The sequence below is a fragment of the Trichosurus vulpecula genome, chromosome 4, assembly GCF_011100635.1.
Source record: "Trichosurus vulpecula isolate mTriVul1 chromosome 4, mTriVul1.pri, whole genome shotgun sequence".
Classification (NCBI taxonomy): Eukaryota; Metazoa; Chordata; class Mammalia; order Diprotodontia; family Phalangeridae; genus Trichosurus; species Trichosurus vulpecula.
In genome coordinates this window covers 382,378,786-382,404,660 of record NC_050576.1, presented here as the reverse complement: position 1 = coordinate 382,404,660, position 25,875 = coordinate 382,378,786, and the positions used below count along the sequence as shown (strand labels likewise).

Below are 25,875 nucleotides of genomic sequence, written 5' to 3'. Positions count from 1 at the left end.
TCATTAAGCATCTACTTAATACAAAAGCAATGTGCCACATGACTTTGTTCACATGAACAGGAACAAACTCTGATTTGTTCTCTCTAAGACAATACTGGTCTTAATCCCCTACTCCCCACCCCCATATATATATTCCAGAATTTTCTAGAAGAGGAAAAAATAGTATTCAGATTAGAAAAAACAAGTTCTACTAGGATATGCATTTTTAAAAGGAAATTAATGATGAATATACTATGGTTACTAACTATATGTTAACACTAAACATTAAAATATTATTTCCCTTACTATGTTAGAACATTTGAAGATTAATGAATTAAAGTTCCAGTTACATTTGTGTTCCTAAGGATAACCATCATTAAACTAATTCTCCTTGATTATCAGTACCCTAAAATTCTTAATATGGAATGCAAACATGTAACTTATTCCTGGCCTTAATGTAGAATGTTAGACAGATACATACACAATACATATATACATGGATACATACAAGCATACAAACATAGAAAAGTAGGTTTATATATACATATGTGTATGGGTATATACGTGATCAAATATATAAAAGCAAGACAATATTTATACTTTCTAATTGTCATTCCCCACTTCAGATATCATCCCATATCGTTTTAATAAGGCCAGCTGAATATATTGTTATTAGTTATGCATTTCCAGACTTCTACTGGAGTACACACAAATTCTTTAAAAAAAAAAGACCACTTACAAATATAAAATAATCTCTTGGTTTTCTGAGATCAGGAAAATGTAAAATTATATTCCAGAGAATAAGCTAAAATAAAACAAAAATTGATCTAAGAATAGAGAAACTTTTCTACATTTTGCAGATGGAGTTTATTTTATAGCATAGGCTAGAGGCTATGCATGTGTGCACTTCTTTTTAAGTCCAATACCAGATTGTAATTATTTTAATTGTTCTAAAGAAACATGCTGATCGTATGCCAAGAAAACAAGTCGATGAAAGCAAAGGACTTTCATTTGTAAGATTAAGGAGAGAATTCCAAAAAACTACTAGCTTACTGGAAGAATTTTGTTTATTATTTTTTAGAGTGTAAACTCAGAATAAAGAGCATGTGTGCTTAAAATCATATTTAGCAATAATTTATTAAGCATCTACTGATTGAAAAAAGGATTTACTTCATGTTTACTGTGTGCTATCTACTCTCCTAAGTACTGAGAATATAAATTGAAAGTACATGTTTCAGCCCTGTAAGAGCTTACATTTTTAAAAGGGATAGAGAGAGAGAGAGAGAGAGAGAGAGAGAGAGAGAGAGAGAGAGAGAGAGAGAGAGAGAGAGAGAGAGAGAGAGAGAGAGAGAGAGAGAGAGAGAGAGAGAGGAGATAGGATAGGATAGATAGAATATGCACACACATACTCTTTCCCTGATTCTCTTATCTATCTATCTATCTATCTATCTATCTATCTATCTATCTATCTATCTGTCTGTCTGTCTGTTTAGAAAGCCAGAGAGAGAGAAAGAGAGAGAGAGAGAGCATCTGGAGGATGGGAGAGAGTGGCATTGATCCATGTGCCCTTTCCAGGAACAATAGCATTATTAATTTGATTACTGAGCCTAGAGGAAGAGGTAGAAAGATGGAAAACAGGATTTTTAGCAGAGACAGTGGTTGTGCTAAGAGTGAAGTGACTTCAGGGCATATGGTAATTTGGCTGAGGAGGATACTTGGATACATGTGAATCATGGTCTGGCTTAGTGGTCTGAGACCCTCTAAGTAGAGGGTGCTGCTTGAATTTGTACTCCTCACCATTTGAGACAGTTAGACCCAAGAATGGGAGTTTCAAATTTGGTTGAAATTACTCCCCTAGGGACAAGGAGAGTGTTTGTAGGTTCAGGGAGAGGAAAGAAGTCAGCAAATAATGAGAGATTAAAGAAAGGGCACGAGTTTGATGGAAAGGGTCTGCTCCTACTGGAGATATGAAGAGAATAAAAAAGATGAGAAATAATAAATTTATAATATTATGTATTATTATATATGATAATATATAGTATATAATAATATAAAATAAAGAAAATACATAGCAATGTTGTCATTGGCAAAGAAAAGAAGCACTCAAAGACTAGGGGAAAGAAAAAGACTATTTAAGACAACAGGGAATTTGAGCTGTGGGATAGGGGAGAAGAGGATGTTCATGAAGGGTGATCTCAAATTTTTTCAATAAAGTAGGAAAATCATTGAAAAGAAGGTAGGAGGAGATGACTGTAAGTGTAAAGAAAAGATTTGGAATGACCACTATGGAGAATATAAGTAAATGAGAGAAGATTTAAAAGACTGCTTTGATAGTTGGGCCCTGCTCAGGTTAGATAAATAAATTAGTAGTGAACCAAGCTTGTATGATCTCTCCGTAACCATTTACCAGAATGCAAGTAGGAACAGAGAAGTCAAATTGAGATCATGGGGAGGGATGGGTTGGTGTTAGGCAAAGTGTAAATGACAACAGGACAAGGGGACCAGATACAGTAGGGTACAAGGCTGTGTAGTTGAAATATTAAACTAAAAATAAGACCAGAAAAGTGATTATGGACTGTGAGTAGAGGGAATGGTAAAAGGATCAGAGGTCATGATGAGGATGAAGAATAATTTTAGGAATAGTGAGTTAAAAGGAGAGATGGAATACTAGACAGCCATAATCAGAGTTCAGAATAATAAAGAAAGAATATTTATGGTGAAACCCAAGTTGTGACCATCCCTATGGATAGCTGAAATAGAAAGAAGACATAGACCATAGGAGTTGATAAAGTTGATTAACCAGGAAGTGAGGAATTTTGAGGAGACATTTACATATATATTAAAATACCCAAGTAGGGGGACAGGATTTAGAGTTTCAGGGAAAGGCTATGATCTGTTTGAGAAAAGAGGGAAAATGACCTGGTGTCTAGTAGGTAACTACCACAAGAGTATAGACATAGCAATATAGACGAATCATAAAATGAACTTTAAAGGGGTTGCCCAGTGTAATGTTAAGCAGGGTGGGACTTTTTTACTGTTTTCTCTTTTGGAATGCTACGGAAACCTAGTGCCTTTAACGAATCTTTTCTTTGTTTGAATCAGGCAGGTAAAGTGGGACCTTTTGTCTTTTGTTTTGAAGTGCTTCTCAGCAGTGAGGTAATCAAGCGCCTTTGAATCTTGTCTTTGTTTGAATCAAGAGTCATTGATTGGACACAATGTATATGATGTGGTGCCAGTGATTAAAGATCTTTTCCACACCCCTTCTTGCTAAGTAGGCACTGAGCCCTCAGGGCCCTGAATAGGGTATATGAGCTCTGAGGTTGGTGTTTTGCTTTTGAGGGCACACTCATTGGAAGAGTGTTGGTGTGGAGACTTTAGTAGCTATCAAGGAGCCCCACCCCCCCCGCCCCAGCTTTGAAAAACCCAGGTGTTGGTGCTTCTTTCTCTGGTAACTACGTATGTGATGTCTTGATCAGACAAAAGCCTGTCTGTTGATCTGTTTATATTTTCTCTGTTTGTATTTGCTCTGACGTTCAGGGTGCTGATTTTTTCCCCTTAACTAAGTAAATGATATATGTATGTTTAATTAAAGTGAGATTGTTAACCTCTTAAAATTGCTTTCTTTAGAAAAGCAGATCAAAGAACTGTACTAGCAGCCCTCCTGTGTGCTCTTGATGTTGGTATTTCACTTCCACAGCAACTGCTAGGAACATTGTTGTTACACCCAGTGATAGTAGCAAGGGGATAGCCTGAAAGTAGGAATGAGGAGGAAGGTATTTTTCTATTCCTTTTGGACCAGTGGGTTTGGAAATTATGAGAGAAGGAAAACCCATTGTCTCCTAAGGGAACCAGATTTCTTTGAGTATAAGAAAATGGAAAGAGTAGAAGAAGAAAAGACATAAAGGGAAGTTTACAATAGAACAGGTGTTACAGAGAGCGTGATGGAGTAGTTGGGCAAAAGAGGATGAACATGTTAGGACTGAAGTAGATGGGAATTGGAATGTGGTTGTAGGGGAAAAGGATGTTCCCCTTAATAGATGATAATCCTCTATTATAGTATTTAAGGGGAAAGGGTGTATATGTGCAGCATATGGGGAGAGGGGAGCAAAGAAAGTGAGAGGGCTGTCAGCCATAGTTTGGAGGAAATACCAATTAAATGAGAGTTCATCCTTCAAGATCTCGAGACAACAGAGACCCAGGCCAGGGAGTACTGTCTCAAAAACAGGGATGAAGAGGTTGAATCACCAAGATAATCAGATTGGGTACTTTGGGGTCAATAAATATTAATAATCAAGGCGTCAAAGGCTTGACTAAATTCTTATAACATACCAGTTCTTTTTGCTTCATATCAAGATTTCCTGAATGTGGAGTGTGTTTTTGTTCATTCATTTCAGTCATGTCCAACCCTTTGTGACCCTGACCCTATTTCAGGTTTTCTTGGAGTGGCTTACCATTTCCTTCTCCAGCTCATTTTACAGAGAAGGAAACTGAGGCAAACAGAGTTAAGTGACTTACCCAGGGTCACACACATAGTAAGTGTCTGAGGTCAGATTTGAACTCAGGAAAATGAGTTTTCCTGACTCCAGGCCCAGCACTCTGTCCCCTGTACCACTTAGCTGCCTCAATGTGGAGTGCATACTTATAATCAAGCCTTGTATCTAAGTTCCTAGGGCCTAGTGGAAAGAAGACTGGTATCTGAGATTGGTCCAAATGAGATCTTGGCATGAGTCTGGTTCCAGAGACTTGAGATGTTGTTGTTTTCTCAGAGAATTCAGTGAAGTAGAACAAAGTAGATAGTTTTACCAAAAGTGGTAGTTGGTCCTGGGACAAAGAGGCCTCCAAATCCACTTCCTGAGAAGATCTTCCCCTAAGTCTAGTGATGCATGAAGAAGGAATAGATACTAGTGGGACAACAGTTCCAGTTCTAGTAAAAGCTCCCTCTTACCTGTGTCCTTGATGAGTGAAGGCCTTTTGGGTTCCACAAACAAGGCACTCCATCTCTCAAATACAGGTATTTTCTCTGGGGGACTCCCATGCCTGGAATGTTCTGCTTCCTACACTCTGATTACTGACCTCCCTGGCTTCCTTTAAGTCTCAACTCAAATCTCACTTCCTACAGGAAGTCTTTCCTAACCCTGTGCTTTCTCTCTTTTAATTATTTATTATTTTTCCTGTATGTAGCTTGCTTTGTATATATGTGTTAGTATATTGTCTCCCCCATTAGATTGTAGCTTCTTGGGGGCAGAGACCGTCTTTTGCTTATTTTTGCATTCTCAGAGCCTAGCACAATGTCTGGCACATAGTAGGCACTTGATAAAATTTTATTGATTGATTCATGGGAAGCTGATAGAGATGAAAAAGAAGGTCCTGCCTTCAAGCCAGGTTAATGACTTCATGCTTTACTCCACGGACTGTGAGAAGCAGTTGGAGTATTTATGTAAGGTGATGAGAGTGGAGCATCAGAAAGATTTTAAGGGCAACACTAAAGAAGGATAGACTGGAGACAGTAGAGGCTTCAGGCAAGAAGATAATCCAGGAAAGTGGAAATAGGAGAGGGCCAAGGGAGGCACTTGAAGGATGCCATCATTTAAGGAGAGAAAAGAGGATGAAGAGTCAGCACCAATGGGGAGAAAGAAGAGCAGTTAAGGAGGCAGGAGGAGAACCATAAGACTACATTATAACAGAAGACAGAAGAGAGAAGAATCAAGCAAGAGGAACCGGTTAGCCATATAAAATATTGCAGAATGGTGAAGGAGAATGGGGGTGGGGGAGGTCATTGATTTCTTTTTTTTTTTTTGCAGGGGGGAAGGCAGGGCAATTGGGGTTAAGTGACTTGCCCAAGGTCACACAGCTAGTGAATGTATCAAGTGTCTGAGGCCAGATTTGAACTCAGGTCCTCCTGGCTCCAGGGCTGGTGCTCTACTCACTGCGCCACCTAGCTGCCCCTGTCATTGATTTCTTCTTCTTTTCTAGATATGAGGCTTAGACATTGCCTGTCTTGCCCTCTCTGGTTAACATTCCCTTCTGTAGAATTAGGATTTATTTTTTTCTCCCCAAACTTAAAGAAATAGGGGGAATTTTGAAATTTTCCACTTTAGAGCTGGTAGCCAATTCTACTAGATATCCTCAACAGTTAGGAATTTTAAGTTAGTCTTTTAAGAATGGGTTTGAATTTTGGAAATTACTAAAAGCCATCTGCAACCCTAATGCAGATGAACGCAATTTTTTACCATACTGAGGAGCAAAACTTTGTGATCGAAGATGTAGAGGAATCATGATCCTATTGGATTAGATCGCCTTTAACACTAGCTATGGAATCAGGAGTTGTGGCTTCAAATCCCATATCTGACACTACTTTCAGCACCTTATGGATGTTCCTCAATATCTCTGGGCCCATTTTCTCAACTATAAAATGAATTTGGATGACCTCTGAGATCTCTTCTGCCTCCAGATATATGTTCCCAAGTATAATAGGCATTTGGATGTATGAGTTCTACTGTCTTTTGGAATGGAATCGTGGCTCAGACACTTTAATAGCTGGGTGGCCTACAACAAGCTGCTTAACATGTTAGATCTTCACTTTCCTAATCTCTAAAATGGGGATGAGGATACCAGTTCTACATATGAGACAGCATCATTAGGAGAAAAGCGCTTTGGCAGAACTAGCAGGCTTTGTAAATGTGAGCTATTATTCTTATTTATGTTCACACTCTTTATAAGATTGCTTGTTTTTTGCCACTAGCTTTCTGAAGGCATGCTTGAAGAAAATCACAGATGACTTTCTTTTATTAAAGTATTTTAAATTTTCCATGTTTTAAATGTAATAAAGAATTGTGTTGCTGACATTTAAAATTAACCACCCTCCGTTTCTAAGACAGAATATCTGAGAGGTGTTTAAATGATTTTAAACCATTAGGCAGTGTTTGTATGTACAGGAGTGAACCATGTACCTGAATACGTCTATATATGTTCTTTGATTACATAGGAAGTCTCAGTTTCTCTCTGACAAGAAAATCAGGAAACAGAGCTGGTCCTGTAAATGCTTTGCAGTTGATCAAAGCATTAACCATACTGAATGTCTCTTCAATTATGCCTCATAGCTTGAAGCACTGCAGCCACAGGACCATTTACATAATTTCCTGTTTTCCAGGGTATTTCCTTCTCATAGGTACAGTTACCAAGCATTTAGAAATGGAAAAAGCATGTGGGTGATACAATGGATATTCAAGAACATTAGCAGTGAACAAATGGGTCACTGATTTACAATGTAAAAATATGTGGGCTCCGCGTGCCTTGCTTACAGAGCAGAAGAGCAAACAATACATAGAAATATAATACAATGTGAGGTATTCTTAAGTGAGAACATACCTTTTTTTTAGGAGTGATCTTTGGCAATGATAAAAGCAATAAATCAGTAATATGGGCTAAGTCTAAGCACAAAACCACAGACATAGAGCAGTGCAAGACACCAACATCTTTAATTTCCTCTACAGTCTACAATTATACAAAAAAAAATGCCCTATTCCCCTCCTTCAGGGATTTAAGGAGGGGAGATATAGCTCATACTCTCAGGAAATTTATCTTATAACTTACTATTGTAGAGACAAAGGCTACAGCAAGGATATGACTCAGTCTATCTGGGACAGAGTCATCCAGATCCTTTCTGTCCTGATCCTGCAATATGTCCTGGCAAAGGTGAAGCCTAACCAGGAATAGGTTAGATCTTCCAGGATGCTATGATGACCTGAGAGGCTCCTGAACATTAGGGATTCTCGAATATTATTATACTCAGTAATAAACAAAGAGAACCAGTGATCTTTGAAAATTCACCAATCTAGGGTAAGCAGATACCAGGTTTATTTAAATATGCCAATCATGAGTAAGCTAGACAAGGATAAACACAGACATTGGCATAATTCCTTTGGTCCTAAATGCTTATAAATATGGACCTATCGGTTACTCAGTACTTTCTTATATTTGCCTGTCTCTAGTCCTATTATGGGGCAGCTAGGTGGTGCAGTGGATAGAGCAGAATGCCAGGTCTGTCATCAGGAAGACTCATCTCTTTGAGTACAAATCTGGTCTCAGACACTTACTAGTTGTGTGATTCTGGGCAAGTCATTTAAACCTTTTTGCCTCAGTTTCTTATCTGTAAAATGATCTGGAGAAGGCAATGGCAGACCATTCCACTAATTTTCCAAGAAACCTCCAAATGGGATCTCAAATAGTCAGATTCAACTAAAAACAGCTGAACCACGACAACAGTCCTGTCCCACCTCGCAAATTCTCAATGATTTTTCAAAGATTACTGGCAGCAATGACTTTATTATCTCATCCACCAGTTCTTTCTGTGTCCTGGGAGTTAATTCATCCTGAGCTGGCAACTTGAACTCATTGAGAACATCTTAGGACTCATCATTTCACTATCTTGGACTTAGATTCCCTACTAACCATTTTTTTCTGTCCTTCTACGTTTGACTGATTTTCTCCTTGGGGATGAAAATAGAAGAAAAATAAGCTGAGCTCCTCTGTCTTGTTAATATTTTTGCTCTCATCATCTCATTCCCCCAAATAGTGACCATATCTCTTCCTTAAGTTTCTTGTTGCCATGCTAGTAACACAGCAACAAGATTCCTTTTATATTATCCATAGCATTTGTCACTAGCTTTAGTTTCCGAGTTTTAATGCTCTTGATACTACCGTTTCAGGATCAAGCCGCTGCTTTATAAGTTTTCTTTATTATTTTGCCCTTGCTTTGATCATCTATACATATCCTTAAAAAATTCTAACTTGGTCAGTATATTTCCTATATTATTCTACCACCTTGTAAAAAGTATTCAGCTCTTTATATAAATATATATATATATATATATATTATATTATAATATATAATATAATATATTATAAAATTAAATACATGTTTATTGATGTTTTTATATTGCCATCTTTCCCCACACCTACTTAGAACCCCAGCATTTATAGTGCATTTCTTCTTTTTTGAGAAGAGTAAAATATGCCTTACCTCAGTCCTCTGAAGTCATGATGTAGCATGCCTTGACCAGAGTTTGGGTATCTTTCAACTTTGTTTTCCTTTACTTTGTTGTCACTTTGTAAATTATTCTCCTGGTTCTGTTTACTTCGAGATTCATCAGTTCATGTGAGTCTTCACAATTTCTCTGAATTTTTAATATTTATCATTTCTTGCGGCTCCATAATATTTTCTTATATTAAATATATACCAATTTGTTCAGCTATTCACACATCAATGGGTATTTACTTTGTTTCCAGTTTTTTGTTGTCAACAAAGTAATGCTATAAATATTTTTGTGCATACGGGATCTTTTTCTCTGTCTTTGATGTCACTGAGTTTAACTGAGTCTTCAGTTTAATGAATTGTCTTATACAATTCCAAATTGTTTTCCAGAACTACTGGGACAATTCACAGTGCCACTCCCAGTGCCTTAGTGGGCCTGATATTCCATAATCCCTTTAATATTTACCATTTTCCTTTGCTTTATTATCTTTGTCAATCTGATAGGTTTAAACTGAAACCTGAATAATTTTAATTTGTATTTCTATTATTAGTATTAGTGATCTGGTGCATTCTTTCATATGATGATTGATCTTGTGTGTTTGTTCTTGTGAAAACTGTTTATATTTGTATCACATGGATGGATTGTGATCTCTATTCTTAGAGGGGACTCCTGAATTGATGAGATCACAGATCCATTGTATATGAGTATTATTTCATTATTTTCAATGCCTTAAAGTCTAATATAGTTTCCTTATTTATGTCTCTTATGCCTGTATATGTTCACTGTTGGCTTGTCTGAGATGATCATAGTCAATCTTTTTTCTTTAAAGATCACCTGAGGCATAGCACATGAGAGACAACTTATTTTAATTCTATATGAATTCTTATGTTTTAATGGTTATGGTGGCTAGATTCATTTTCTTTTCTACCATGCCCTATTATAATGTATCCTTTAAGGGATTCCTTGATACATTATCTGTCTCTTCCTGGCAATTTGTGTTTTTTTTTTTTGATTTGGAATTTGCAAGATGTTTGACAATCATATTTATTGATATACTAAATTTAAGCTTTCTTTCAAACATTATGCTGTAAATTCTCTCTATTTTCAAATTAGTCATTCTAATAGTCCAAGGAAGTTTTCTTTGATTTCTTGAAACATGAGGTCAAAGATATGTCCAATAGCAGAGAGCAAAACTCTCAAGAACAATGAGAAGCCCCTATAACATTGGTAAGAGTTGAAAACTTTAGTGAAGGCAGTGTTCACAGCTCTCTAGAAGCAGTATTTCTTTTGTAATGTTGGCTCTTTCCCAGGCATCTGTATGCCTAGCCTAAAGTGCATCTAATGTTCTGGCAGCATTTTTGACCCCTTGGTCACAATACCGAGAAGTCACTGCTGCTGTCATTATTTTTAAAGAAATAACATTATTCTGTAGAAGCCATACATGTATGCATTGTTTCCACCAATCTCTGTTCTCCCAGCAAGCATTACTTGTTCCTTGGACCAAGAACAATATGGGAAAGTAAGTCTTACTCTAATTCTCTCTTGCTCTTTCATATTTGTCCACTTCAAACATTAGATAAATGTGAACAAAGCATGAACAAAGACGTGGAGACAGGAGGGGTCTGGGTAAGGCCATGGAAGTGGAGAGGATTCTAATATATAAAAAGGGAGTCATGTGACATAAGTGTAGGTGCATAAGTTTTAACCAAATGTTTGAGGTCTTGAAAGCTAAGATTAGGAGTTTAAACTCTATTTGGTGAAATTTGGGAAGCCACTCAAGATTTTTGAATAGAGCAGGAACATGATCATAGTGATATATTGAGATTATTTGTATAGTAACATTAATGGTAAGTTAGAGAACACACAACCTATTTTCCAAATTGTAAGTCAAAAAAAATTACAAAAATTAATTTCAACTGTCCAATTCTAGAAGACTAATAAAAGGAATTCATTGGAATTGTAGTAAGAGTCAATAGAGAGAGATTTATAGGACATCTTTGTTTCATTTCCCTTATAGGAAAATCTGTACAACCTTTAATAAATGTCCTTACTAATATAAGGAAAATGACTCTATGAAATGTGGGATGTAGTACTATGAGCATTAAATTTCTGTTTAAATTGTATTCTCTTTGACTGCAAGCAATCTTTACCCTTCCAGTAAAATGCTAGTTGACTTCAGTTACCACTCATTGACTATGGGAATTCTCTGCTTAGTCTCAAAATGTTTTCAAAAACCTAATTTCCATTTCTGCATGATGTACAAGGGAAAAACATCTGAGCTTATTGACTGTTTAAATGAGGACATTCTCTGATGCATCGTTAAACATAGGCCTGTGTTTTTAATTTCATATAGGATCATTTGTAGGTTATTTTTTAAATAGTATTTTATTTTTTTCCCCAATTACATGTCAAGACAATTTTTAGCACTCATTTTTACAAGATTTTGAGTTCCAAATTTTTCTCCCTCTTTCTCTTTCCTTCCCTCTTCCAAAAATGATAGGCAATTTGATATATGTTATACATGTAAAACAAATTTCCATATTAGTCACAGTTGTGAAAGAAAAAACAGATTAAAAGGAAAAAAAAACACAAGAAAGAATAAAGTTAGTAAAAAAAATGCTTCATTCTGCATTAAGTCCATCAGTTCTTTATCTGGATGTAGACAACATTTTTCTTTGTGATTCCTTTGTTCTTGTCTTGGATCATTGCCTTGCTAAGAAGAGCTGAGTCATTCATAGTTGATCATCACCTAATGTTGCTGATACTGTATACAATGTTTTCCTTGTTCTGCTCATTTCACTTTGCATCAGTTCATAGGAGTCTTTCCAATTTTTCTAAAATCTTCCTGTTCATTGTTTCTTGTTGCACAATAGTGTTCCATTACATTCATTACATTACAGCTCATTTATAGGTTTTTAAAGTCAATTTTCATTTTCCCCTACAGCAAGTACATTGTGCACTGAGATGTAAGGATCCCTTGACTTTATAGAATAGTGATCCCCACCATGCACAATTCTTGTATGCTCACGCTACTTTATTCTCAGAAATATTCACATTTTCATTGTCCTATGCTACAAAAGGGCACATCTTTATGTACCTTTATTATCATTTGATCAAGACATATAGGGTTTGAATACCCTACTGACTAGTTCATGAGATCATCTATTTAGAGTAAAAACGGACATTGGCACTCATATAATCCAATTCCAATTTTTTACACATAAAGAAGCTGAGGCCCTGAGACAGCATGTCCCAGGTTACATAGACGAGAGCCAGGAAATGAACTCGGGTCCTTTGATACCAATTCCAGCATTCTTTCTACTACAGCACACTGCCTCTCACATTTATTGCAATATTGTTAACAGAAAGTTACGTTAGAATGATATTTTGCCCATTTCCAATTCTAATGCCCATGATACAGAGAGAATCAGTCCTTAGATAGATCTCTACAAAAAGTGTGTGTGTGTGTGTGTGTGTGTGTTTGTGTTTAAGGCTTTCTTGAATGTGTTTTAAAAATGAGGCAATGAGGAAAGTATGGTGTATATTTTATGTTTTCTACAGGTGTTCAAAAGTTCATTTTTTCATGAAATTCTCTGGACTATCCACAAAAAGAAATTAACCTCTTATTGATTTGCCTAGCATGCATTGTTGCTTGTCCTTCATTCTCAAAGAGGATCAGTGACATCAGGAGGGTGATGTCTTGACTTGCAGGTCAATTGGATTTAAGTGAGACAGGGCTGTGCAAAGTCATCAGCCTCAGTCTCTCCTCCAGAGTCATCTGAATCCAGTGGCAAGACATAGGGTCAAGACAACTGGCAATGGCGGCTACCCAGCATATATATGCCTGTGCTAGAAAAGCAATAGACAATTAAAAACTCATTTATTTAATTTTGTTTGTGTTACTTCAGAGGAAAGGACCTGTTAGTGTAATTTGGTGTGACTGGTAGTATTTTTTTTTAATGCTTACTCTATGTTAACACTATTTCAGTGGAACCAAACATAGAAGTCGTATCTTGGAAGTTTAAGCATATATCTTAAAAGCTATTTTCTCTAATATTAAACATGGATTTACATGATAGCAAACACATGCAGAAGAATAAATCAGTGCATGATAGCTTGGGTGGCAAGACTGATAGAAATGAAGCCACAGAAATGGCCCTGGCCCTGGCTAGCCCTTCCCCTCTATCTGTGTTTCCTATATGGTTTCAACATTGCTTATTTATGCCATTTTGAAGATGTTTTCCAGAACAATCTCTTGGTTGGCTATTAATGAGTCATATTCCTATTCTATCTTACCTTTAGAAAATTCTTTAACTCCACCTAACAAAGATGCAAGGGGGAAAATGAGGGCTAAAAGTTTGGAAACACTTAGCTCGTATCCACATGAACCTAATGTTGGCAAAATGTGCCTTTCTGTGATCATGATGAATACTCTTCAAGTGACATCATTTTTGTTCTAATGCTTCTATCCAATTAAAAGAAAACTTTCAGCTATCTCTGCTAATATGATACTTATGACAAATCTCAAATCATTTTTTGCTGATTAATAAAATGTTGTTTGCCTTAAAAAAACACATATTAACTATCCATACCAATGATATTCACAGATCAATCAAAGCACCAAAGCATATGTGGAATAGGAAGCAGTACTTAGGTCTATGGAGAATAGGAGGTAGTTATATTGGAGGACCAATTCTAAAATTATGTGATTCTATTATTATAGCACAACTTAAAACCAAATATGATTTGTTTAGACCAAGATCTATCAACTATATTTGATATGAAATGATATATTTTGTGTATATGAAAGCTAAATGATAAAGTCAGGCACAGAACAAGAAAAAGTTTCAAGAAACTAGTTATTAGGATTTATATGGTACAACTTGTGAGATCAAGAGAACATATCACAACTAAAACAAAACAACAGGAAAATACATTGGATAAAAGCCAATCCACAATAGATTGACTTTAAAGGGTATGAAAAATAGTTTTTCAGTCAACAAGCATTTATTAAGCACTTACTGTGTGCCAGGCACTCTATTAAGCTATGGGGATACAAAAAAGGAAAAAGACAGTTCATGCTTTCAAGGAGCTGGACTACATACAAACAACCATGTATAAACAAGAAAATTCAGAATCAATTGAAAATAACTCTGAGTGGCAGCTTTAACATTAAGGGAGATCAGGAAAGTCTTCTTGTAGAAAGTTGGATTTTAGCTGAGATGAAAAAAGTCAGGGAAGCCAGAAGGTGGAGATGAGGAGGGGAAGCCAATGCCAGGCATGAGATACAACCAGTGAAAATGCATGGAGTCAGGAGATATATATCTTGTTTGAGGAGCAGTAAAGAGACAAGTATCATGTAATCACAGGGCACATGGAGGGGAAAAGGGGCACTAAGATGTAAGAATAATAGAAAAGTAGGAAAGAGTCAGACTATAAAAGGTTTGGAATATCAGAGGGCTTTAAATTTTATCCTGTAGGTGAGAGGGAGCCATTGGACTTCATGGAATAGGGGGGTACAAGATTGAGAGGAGCAGTGGTGATGTGATCAGACCTATGCCTTTGAAAAGATAAATTTAATAGCTGAGTGGAGGATGGACTGAAGCAGGGAACGGTATGAGGCAGGGAGACCAATCAACACCCTATAGTAATAACCTAGGCATGAAGTGATGAGGGTCTGCACCAGTGGGCAGTGTCAAAGGACAGAAAGGAGCATATAAAAGAAATACTATGAAGTTGAAATTGACAAAACTTGGCAACAGATTGGATTGGGGTAGGTGAGGAGAGAAATAGTGAGAAGTTAAGGATGATACCTAACTTTCAAATCTTAATGCCTAAGAGAATAGTGATGTCCTGGACAGTAACAGGGCCATTTGAAAAAAGGAGAATTTGGGAGGGAATATAATAAATTCAGTGTCAGACTTGAAGAGGACTGAAAAAAAAAACATTAGATTTGACAATTATGAGACCATTGTTAACTTTGGATACAGAAGTTTTCACTAAGTGACTGAAAGCCGATTGAATAAGGTTTAGAAAAGAGTAAGAGAAGAAGTGGAAACACCAAGTCCTGAATGCTTTCTCAAGGATTTTTGCAGTAAATGGGAGGAGAGACATTGTATGATAGCTCGTAAAGATAATAGGATAGTGTGAGGGTTATTATTGTTGTGTTTTCACGATTGGAAATAAGTATATATAATAGCTTTAAGAATATCGGTTTGGGGACAGCTAGGTGGTGCAGTGAGTAGAGCACCAGCCCTGGAGTCAGGAGGACCTGAGTTCAAATCCAGCCTCCAACACTTGACACACTTCCTAGTGACTTGGGCAAGTCACTTTGCCCCAGTTGTCCCCCTTCCAAAAAAACAAACAAACAAAAGAATATCAGTTTGACCCCTCTGCGGAATATGGATTAGAGATGAGAGAGACAGGAAGCAGGGGACTCAACCAGGAGGCTATTGCAGTAGACTAAACTAAAGGTTATTAATGCCTAGACTAGGGTTGTGGCATAAGATAGAGAAGAGATAAGGACAAATAAATATTTTTTGAGATATTTCTTACCATTAAAAAATCATTAATCTGGGTAAAATTATAATTATATTGACAAAGATCTTTATTTCATTTTACTTTTAATTCCTGTGACTATGTAATCACATATGAAGGAATATAATAGATTTTCCTTTAGTTTATAGACACTAATAACTAGTTCCATTTGGAAGGGTTATCCATGGAGAGCCAGAGTGGAGGTATTTTAATGAGACTATAGCTTCTTATTTGAAGGATCTATGATTTCACAATTGTTACACTGCTCTCAAGATCTCTCTAGAATTTTTAAAACAAACAAAAAAAAGATTTTTATATAAAGGAGTAAAGAGGCCATTCTCTAGTTGACTCTCATCTTTATCGGCCAGCACGAAGAGGTGGTTTTGGCCCACAGTAGTCAACCTTTTCCTCAGAAATTAATGTACGACAACTTAGGCCCATCATTTCATTCTAAATAGGCAAAAAGCAATTAAAGTCCCAAACAGGGTTCGACACTTCATCAGCTCAACAAATTGATCAGGGGACTCCTCTGCCTAGCTGCTTACATAAAAGAAATTCTATAGTAGTTCAGACAGAGAAGAAGTGTGTCCTCTCTGTGTTGATAAGGAAGGCTTCATTTAGGAAGTGAGATTTAATTTGTGCCATGAGGGGTAAGTATGATTTTGATAAATGGAGACAGTGGGAAGTTGATTTCTGGTGGAATGAATAGAACAGAAGTGTGAAGGCAGATAGATAGTACATGTTTTCAGGTAGTAGTAAGTGTGCCAGTTTGGCTGTGTTCATGAAGGAAAAAGTGGGAAATGAGGCTGGAAAGGTTTATTTGAGATAGATTGGGTAGCCTGGAATAACAGGTTTAAGATTTTTGGAAATCATTCAGAAGTGAAGAGAGAGTCATTGAAGGTTAAGTTTTTTGAAGAGGGCAATGAGCATTATTCTAGGGTGATCCATCTTCTAGTACATTCTGTCATACAGAATGGACAAGAAAAGGAAAAGACTAGAAACAAGAAGACAGTACTATACACACTTGTGTAAACGTACCCATGTATAATGTATATGTACATATATGTATGATAGGCTCAATATGATCACAAATATAAAGGGGAAGAAAAATTAGAGGTCATTTATTTCAACCCCCTCATTCAATAGATGAGTACTTGAAAATAATAAAATCACATGTCAAAAAAAACCCGTACTTTAGACTGTCCATCCATTCCCCTTGTACAAATTAAAGTGAACTTATTTATTTGACATATATGCATGTGTATGTACATGCATGTGTGTAGACACACACACACACACACACACACACACACACTGTCCCTTCTACCCATGGAAACTGTCTTCTTCCCCAAGTTCTTCCCTTTCCAAGTCTCCTTCCTGTCCCCCTTCAACAAACAACATCCACTTACTTCTGTGTATGCAATCACATTGAATGGCCACATGATATGGGTGTCACTCTGCCACTGTTGCACAAACCAGCTGATTGAGCAAACCCGAAGGGACATAATGGGGGTTCCCTTTGGCTGAACAAACAAATAAACAAACTGTGTGGTGTGTGTGTGTGTGTGTGTGTGTGTGTGTGTGTGTGTTTGTGTGAACTTAAAATTATCTATACCAATGAAATCACAAATCTAATCTTTAGCCTATAAGTAGCAAATACACATTTCATTTTAGAATTTACATCAAATCCTTATGCAATCATATTTATATGCATAAAATATCTTTAAACATCACACTAACTAGTTCATTTGGTTAGAAATATATGCATTTAAGTGCCAATCATTCAACTAGTGTTCATTAAACAGCAACTCCATGCAAAGCACTGTGTTAGATGCCATGGAAAGTAGCATGAGGAATGAGACACTTTCTTCAAGAAATACGTGAAGTGGTTGAGCGTATTACCTCTAGTGCAACTACTTACATGACACTTTCTTCACTTTTTTTTCATCAGAGACATTTTGAACAGTTATAATTGGGTGCATATGATCTCTGGAAATGATCCAGAACAGCAAGACTTGCTTTGGTAAAATTCACTGCACCTGTCTGCATGATCCATATAGAGTCAGTCATCACTACCTTGAACTCTCGTGGACCGTGATCATAGTCCATGCCACATAGAGAACAAGAAAGTACTTGTTTGAGGTGATCAGATGTGATGAAGGCTAATTTCCATGTTGAAATAATTTTTTCACTATCTAGTGATATAGTTAAATATGTAAGATCTAGCTGGTAATTTTTATCACATGGCCACAACTGGAGCATAAGTTACCATAGGCAGACACTGGTGTTCTCCTAATCAATTTCCCTATTGAAGGATGAGGAAACGAGCAGCAGGAGAAGCTGTGGGTTTCTAAGAAGGAGAAGGCACAAGTAGCATCTCGGTGTGGCATCATGAATACAGAGATGGACAGAGGGCCAGAGAGATCTGAATTCAGATCCCCATTTCACACGCTTACTAGCTGTGTCTCTTAGCAAGTGAGTAAACCTTTCTGAGCCTCCATTTTCTGCTCTGTGAAATAAAGATAATAATATCTCAAAGGGTTGTGAGATTTAAATGAGATGTTGATATAAAGTGTTATATTAGCTATTGCTTTTTCTTGAAAATTGAATATAATTATTTTAGGCATAATAAGAGCTTGAAAATGACGTGTGAGGTGGAGTGATCATATTGCCACTTTTTATGGAATAGAGGCAGAGGAATCATGAGATATCAGCCCCACTTTAAAACAGCTTGTCCTTGCTGCTACATCCCTCTCCCCCAAACTGTAATTCATTATATATTCTCTCTCTCTCTCTTTTTTTATCCTTTAGGGTTGTATGAAAACTTTCCAACCAATGCAGAACCAGAATGCTGTGATGTCAGATGGGGACTATTGTCAGATAACGAATCCAAAGGGACTACAAATATAAATGAATCGTGTCACAGGACGTCGCTCACAGTTTCATCAGCATCAAGACTGTGCAACAGCAGACTCAAACTGTGTGTGCTTGTACTGATTCTCTTGCATACAGTACTAACAGTCTCAGCAGCACAGAACACAACGGGACTGGGCTTTGGCAGCATTACCACATTGGACGACAATTCAACTAACGAGGAATAAATGAAAGGAGGTGTCATGATAGACACTCAGCAGGCCCACGTGAAATGAATAACTGCAGTAAAATGTAACAGAAACTGGGTGCTTTTACCCTTAAATCACTTATTGCAAGGCCTTTGGGGTAAAATTTAAAAGATGGGCCAGAATCCAACTAACAAGGACACAAACACAGCTTTTTATTGACTAAAAGGCTGTATGGTGATTTAAATTTCTCACACCATTTTATACACTGTGTTTTAATGTTTGGAGTTTGGTTTTTGGTTCTTTTTGGTTTTGTTTTCTTGTTTTGTTTTTCCTTTTTGTTGGTTTGTTTGTTTTTTTGCACTTGTTAATACAGGATCTTTATTTTTTGGGATGGTTTCTCAAAGCTAAACTAAGTCTTTTCACTGTCTATATATTTCTAGTCATTGTGTGTGTTCATCTGATAGTTCTGTCTTTTATGTCCTGTCAGTTTCTATTAGAGGAATGGTTGCTATGACTTTATAGCATAGCAAAAAACAAAAAATAAAAACAAAACAAAAAAAACAAAAACAAGAAAAAAACAAAAACAAAACAAAAAACAAAAAAAAAAACAAAAAAAAAAGGAAAAAAAGAAAAGAAAAAAAAAACCTAACTGTCCCTTCTACCCATGGAAACCATCTCCTTCCCCAAGCCCTTCCCTTTCCAGTGTCCTTCCCCTTCCCCTTAAGCAAACAACATCCGCTTGCTTCTGTCTGTGTAATCACAATGAATGGGCACACTCTAGCAGTGTGACTCTGCCACTGTTGCACAAACCAGCTGACTGAGCAAACCCAAAGGGGCATGATGGGGGTTCCTTTTAGCTGAACAAACAAGTGCTCTCCATATAAGGTGGAATCGGACAGTTAACAAATTTTTACATAAAAATGAAACAAAACAAAGCAAAAAAAAGCAAAAACAAAAATACTATAACAAACTGTGTTGCTCCAGTTCCCATTTCAAAGAAGTCCAGTCCTTTCTCACTGGTCAGTTGAACAGGAGCAGCCTTTTTTAGAATACAGTACGTGAAACCAGTTAAGCTCAGCAAGTGGACTAGTTGGGAAGCCTTCCTCTTGGAGGTATAAGGTTGGCATTCATTGTGAATTACCTTTTCAGTTCCGCAACAGTTATGTAACCAGCAAATATCTGTAATGTTTGGAAGAAGACAAATTAAGAAAAGATGTTGCATCACTTTTTCCCCCTTCTTGGCAAAGAAAGTAGAAAACATTCAAGCACCCAATGTGCAAAGGATAAGTATGATTTTGAATCCATTGTTTTTCTGACGTATTGTTAAAAGCAACTCCAGTTATTAAGGGTGCACAGCAATGCATTAGCACAGATGAACAACCTGTTGTTATTGGTTTGTTTGTTTTTTTTAAATAAATAAATCAGCTGTTTTCATTAGTGTGCAATAAACAGCTATCCTATCTAGCTATCAGTAGAGTTGGGAGAAGATTAATCTGATCGCCATCTTCATTGCTTTTTTTTTTTTGTGGGAACATTTCACCCGCTGAGTGTGTAAAAATTTTCTTTTTAAAAAGGCTTTTTAGAGTTTACAGTAGAACCAATGGAAGGAAATGTTATTAAGGGCTGTTTTTAAAAATAATAATAAAAATTTAAAACAACAAACAAACTTTACATTCCTTCCTATTCTCTAACTACACTTGGGAAAGTGCACTTCAGAGATGTTTTTCTGTGTAGCTGGGAGATGAAGGAAAAATATTTAAAAAAAATGTTCTCTTAACAAATAAAGTTTAGTTACCAACTTTCTAGCTATGAAATACTCCTTGGTAACCATTTTTGTTCTGACAGAGTTTAATCCCTTCCACAGAGTAATTATCCTGCCACATAGCTACATAAAGTAATGCATATTTTGTTTCAGAAAATAAAATAGATTTCTGTTCCAATCTGTTCAAAATTGACAAAAGAAAAAAGCTACTCCTTAATAAAGTGATAGAATTGTTCAGATGTCAAAGTGCAACTACTTTACAAGACTCTTTGTTTTGATAGTGTTTTACTGAAAGTGAGAAGCCTATCATGATCTGTGCAAATAGGAAAAAAAAAATGCACCTGAAAATGGGAAAAAAAATCACACGACATTTAACTCTTGTTTTATTTCTATCTTTTTCTCCCCCATGCAAACAAACAAAACTCTATTTTCATACTAGGAAACGTGGTGCTTTTTTCTCTGGGTTGCTGAGGATGGGGAAGGGGTGGATTGGGGGTGCGACACCTCTATTAACTGCATTGAACTGTTGCGAGTGTGGGACATTTGTAGAAATAAAAAATTTAAAAGCCTTAACTAGTGGTAGAATGTAGATTTCCATGAGGGCAGGGATAGCCATTGAAAAGTTACGGAGCAATAACTAGGCAATGCTACAAAGAATGCAGGGTAGCTTGAGTTACTACTGAGAAAGCGCTTACCAGGTACGCTCTTGTTCAACTGACCTCCTAATTATAGTAATTATCTTGTGTGTATGGTCAGTAAACAGTTTGTTATAACCTTTATCTACCTCTGCTGTGCAAAGACCATTGGATAGTCCATTTTTTTGTTGTCGTTCACAATGGATCATTTCCATCTTTTCAGCAAACAATCTACCAATACAATAATAGTAGCAAGTCCTTTTCATCTCAATTTTACTGGCATTAACCAGAAGTTATTCTCTCTAAACACTGGACAAAGTGACCCAAAAAAAAAAGAAAAAGAAAAAAAATGAGCTATATTCACAGAGTGGTACCTTTTCCCTTCCTTTGTATTTTTTTTTTAATTATTTGTTGATAAAGGCTTTCTTTAAACAAAGAAGTGGGACAGGCCTCTTCCACTGTCTGATGTGTTTGATGCTATGGGAAAAAGACAGCTGATGAAAAAAAAATCACCACTGTGTTGCATGAATAGAAGTATAGTCCAAATACATAATTACAAAAATTGAATGAAATAATGGGGACAGTGTGGTATAGTGGAGAGAGCCCTGGTTTTGGAGTCAAGAGATATGAGCTCAAATCTTGGTCCTGTACTTACTACCTGCGTGACCTTGGGCAAGTCACTTGACCTCTTGGAGCCTCAGTTCCCTCATCTGTAAAATGAGGAAGTTGGATTGTATGATCTTTAAAATCTCTTCCAACTCTAAGTCCTATGACCCAATGAATATAGTCTTAATTGCAAAGTATTAATTTGGGGGCAAAAAAATGAATCCCTTATCTCCACCAAGTCAGCCTGCATTGAAATGGTTTATAAGTCCTGTTGTTTTCTATTTGTTTGTTCGTTTGTCAATTTATTTGGTTATTCTTATGATTTGGAAATTCTCCCATGCCTGGTATGATTATTGCTGTGATGCGTGTAACTGCTCCAACATGGTGTCTCCACTCCAGCTGTGGGTGATGCAGCTTCTCTTGGTGGCAGCTGGGGAATCCTGTGTAGGCAATGACTCCTTTCTGAAATTAAGCAACGTGTAATCATGTATGATGCAAGTTTCATTTCATCCATTTCTCTCATCTGTAATAGATTTCCCAGCACAAACTTGAGCATGCTTGATGTTGTGCACCTATTACTTTAACAAGAATAAATTCACCCCCTGCCCTTGCTGTACCTGTCATCTTGTTCCATTTCTCCTTGTACCGTATGTCCACTGCATACATGATAATGAATTACAATATTAAAACAAATATTTCTGCAAGCAAGTTTAAAAAAGAAAAGAAAGAAAAGATTTATTTTATAATCATATGGATCAGACCACCCCCTATGTCTATGATTGTCTTATTTTCTGCAATAGTGAAATTCCAGAGTTTGTGCAACATGTCAACACTACTAAACCAAATGTCAGATAACATAACTAGAGTAATATATTATTCCTTATTGCATTTATCTTTGGTTATACATTATGTTGGCTTTTCTTCTTTCACTAAAGAGAGAGGTTTGGGGTTTTGGGGGGATTGTTTTTTTTTTGTTTGTCTTTTGCAAATACTGTAAGTGAAGGCTGTCCTTCAACCAACCCAACATAATCAATAAGGGGGACTAGCATAATATTTTTGGCTCATATCAATGAAATGGATTAGCACATTCTCTACCTAAAAAAGCATCACACGAAAGCGAGTTTTACCTGAATACTGACATGAATGGTTAAAAGAATTGTTTTCCCCAGAAAAATAAGAGGTATGGAGTTAAAAAAAAAAAAAAACAGAGACACATACAAAATACCTGAAGTGGCAGGTTGTGTTTGGTATGCATGGCTTTCTGAATATCTGGTTAACATTACAATATAGATGGGTCAGTGGTACTGTTTACTTTTGTTACAGGTATCTTACTCTATTATCAATATTCTTGTTACAATAAACACTGCATCTGCACATTGAAAAAAGATACTAATGCTGCAGACAGGTATTTGATTATATATGCATGCGTATGTATATATAATGAGAAGGGGAGATTTCTATCGATGGCACATCTATATGTAGATCTATAGAAATATAATACATGTATATATATATATATATCATCAACCAAGTAAACCTTGAACAATGATACTCTTCCCTCATACAGCTTACACATAATATTCCTGTGATTGGTTCTATTTTGTTTGCTATTGTTTGGTAGCATGCTATTTCGAAAACAAAACCTACTGTGACATGGAAGCCAGATCAAAAGAAATTTCTTCGTTACTGAAGGAATAACAACCTGAAACTGCCAAAAGTCTTCTCCGTCGGCCAAGAGTACTGGCATTTGGAAGAGGACGACATGTGCTACTTAGGGGCTGAGTGATCGAACAACACAAAAATTAAGTGGTAGGGAGTTAAAAAATAATGGGTGTAGTCCAAGATCATATCTACATGAATTTTAAAATTATTTGTAAGCGTTTGCCACAAAAGCTATGGGCCTGCTGAGAGAACTTAAGGCATAGAAGGGACAACCAAACAAACATATAAACAAACAAAAAACCATTACAAAGCATGATTTTAAAATATTTATCTGACACTTCAACTTCATTACACCACGTGGCAATATCTATCTGATACCTACCAGTCCAGACAAAAAAATGAAGGATTTTGACAGCTGAATATTTTGTCTACACTACACCAAACACCTGCATATTTTGAAATATCTAGAAAAATAATCACATTTAATTTATTTGGCTAATGATGGTGTGTTGCATAGATATCCTCTTTCTCTCAGTAGTTAAGAATATAAGGTTTTTGAAGGTATTAGACTTTTTATTATACTTTTAGTTATTGAAAGATCAAGGGGAAGGAGGGAGTAATCCCTTTAGATAGATGTTCTATGTCTAATTTACAGTGTCAGTATAGATTTAAGTGCATTTCTCCATTTGCCTTCTAACATATGGGATTCTTATAAAAGCACAAAATAAACAAAAGGAGATAATCACATTTTAGGGCATTTATCCCTTCCTTAGTCTATGTTTCTCCAATACCATCTTTGTTCTAATTTTCTCTGCCTGCAGGGAAAGAAAAAAAACAGGTCTATAGTAACATTTCAGTTGACTAGCATGGTTGGAGAATGGACTACACTGACTATTTGAATTTCCTTTCAGATCCTTTCAGAACTCCATCTGTGGAGTGAAATGGCCTGCTATAACTCAGGGGGAATGCTCCTTCCCTGGGCTGTAGTTCACTGATCTTTTAGTTATCTGTTTGAAGTAAAAGATGATTTTTTTGGCCACAAATCTCCAGTACCTGACCATCAACTGCAGTGTCAATACACTATCGACTATACTATTGATGTCGCAATGTCAATATACTTTGAAAGATGCAAAATTGGTGAGCATGATATAACAAGCTGGGGAAGCTCTGGCTAGTGGATCATATAAATTTGGGAGTTCTGAGCTACAGCAGGGTTTAAGGTGATTTCCTACCCATACTAATTCTGTCTCCAATGTGATGAGTGGGGTGAGGTGAGGGGTGAGGGTTCCAGAAGGGAGGGATGGAGGGCAGGGGAAAAGGGTGATGAGCTAGCTAGATTGGAAAAACAGAGCAGATTAAAGCTTCCATGCTGATCAATAGTAAGACTGGGCCATAAGTGCCCACTGAACTTCCATCCTGAGTGAGATGAACAGACCTAAGTTCAAGAAAAAGAAAAGGGGAGGGGTAGGAGAGAGGAAGGAAGGAAGGAAGAAGGAAAGATAAAATCATAGATAAAATTAAAGAAATCTTTCAAGTTATAAAAATTGATCTCTCCTTCCTAAGCATAATAAGCCAACAGAGGAAAAAGTAATTATCCAAAATTTTCCAGAAGAAAGCAAAAAGTTTCATTAGTACACAAGAAATGACATGTAATGAGATTAGAACTAAAGGCCTGAAAAACAAGGGGCCAATTGGAAAATGCTCCTGTTTTAAAGAGATAGTGATAAAAACCTACATTTTGAGTTGCCTCTAGATCTCTTACTTATTAAAATGAAAATAGATTGAATCTAGGCTATTTAATGATTACCATTCTTCCCTGGGATCAAGGCTCCTGTTTATATAGGTTAACTTAGAGACCAAAGAGATTTGGAAGTTAATAGGAAATGATAGTTAAATGGATTAAGTCTGGTTAAACTAGTCTGCATTACTTGTCTGATCCCTAGATTACAAAGATACTGCTTTTGCCTCAGGTTGGAAAAGTTTTCCTATCCCTAGTCAAGAACTACTATGCCAGCTGCAATTAATATAGTAAAGAATTCCAAAGTAACCCTGTGAAATTTGTTCTTCCTTTTGTTGGAAGAGGTCCTGGGGCAATTTTGAATGCAGCTCTTTTAGTCTTGAGATTTGATTTGGTATCCCCTGTAATATAGGCTGCTTTAGGGTCCTGCCTGCTCATTACTGCTTGTTACTATAGACCCGAAAAAACAATGTGCCCTAATTCTCTAAGTTTCCACCAATTTATAGATAATTTCAGTAGCTCATGAGAAGCAATATAAAATAGAAAGAAAGTAAAGCTTAACGATGATAAGTGGTTAATTGGAATAAACATAGACTGGATATTTTTCTCCCCTTTTTTTTCCCCTTCCTCTTATTCCTCCCTTCTTGAAGCTAATTTTTCCCCTGGAATCCTGGAAAGGTTGGTTGGTTTGTTTACTCAAAACTCTGCATGCTCTACATCTGCACTTATCCTTTGATAGACTAAAGAGGACATGCTTTGTTAGGTTTGGGATAATCAATCAACCAGTTATTTATTAAGTGTCTACTCCATGCTGGGAGACTATAACCTAAATCTATGCCTTCCTAACTCATTGGAACTC

General features: G+C 36.5%; 1 protein-coding gene across 1 annotated transcript in view; it reads left to right on the top strand.

Annotated features, from left to right (window-relative positions):
- FAM155A (family with sequence similarity 155 member A) overlaps positions 1-20,535 on the top strand; it is a 760,174-nt gene extending 739,639 nt beyond the window's left edge. The window contains exon 3 of the mRNA XM_036758032.1: positions 18,363-20,535. Coding sequence (XP_036613927.1) covers positions 18,363-18,652 — 290 coding nt within the window. The 3' untranslated portion in view covers positions 18,653-20,535. The remainder of the gene's footprint in view (positions 1-18,362) is intronic.
- Positions 20,536-25,875: the final 5,340 nt, after the last annotated feature.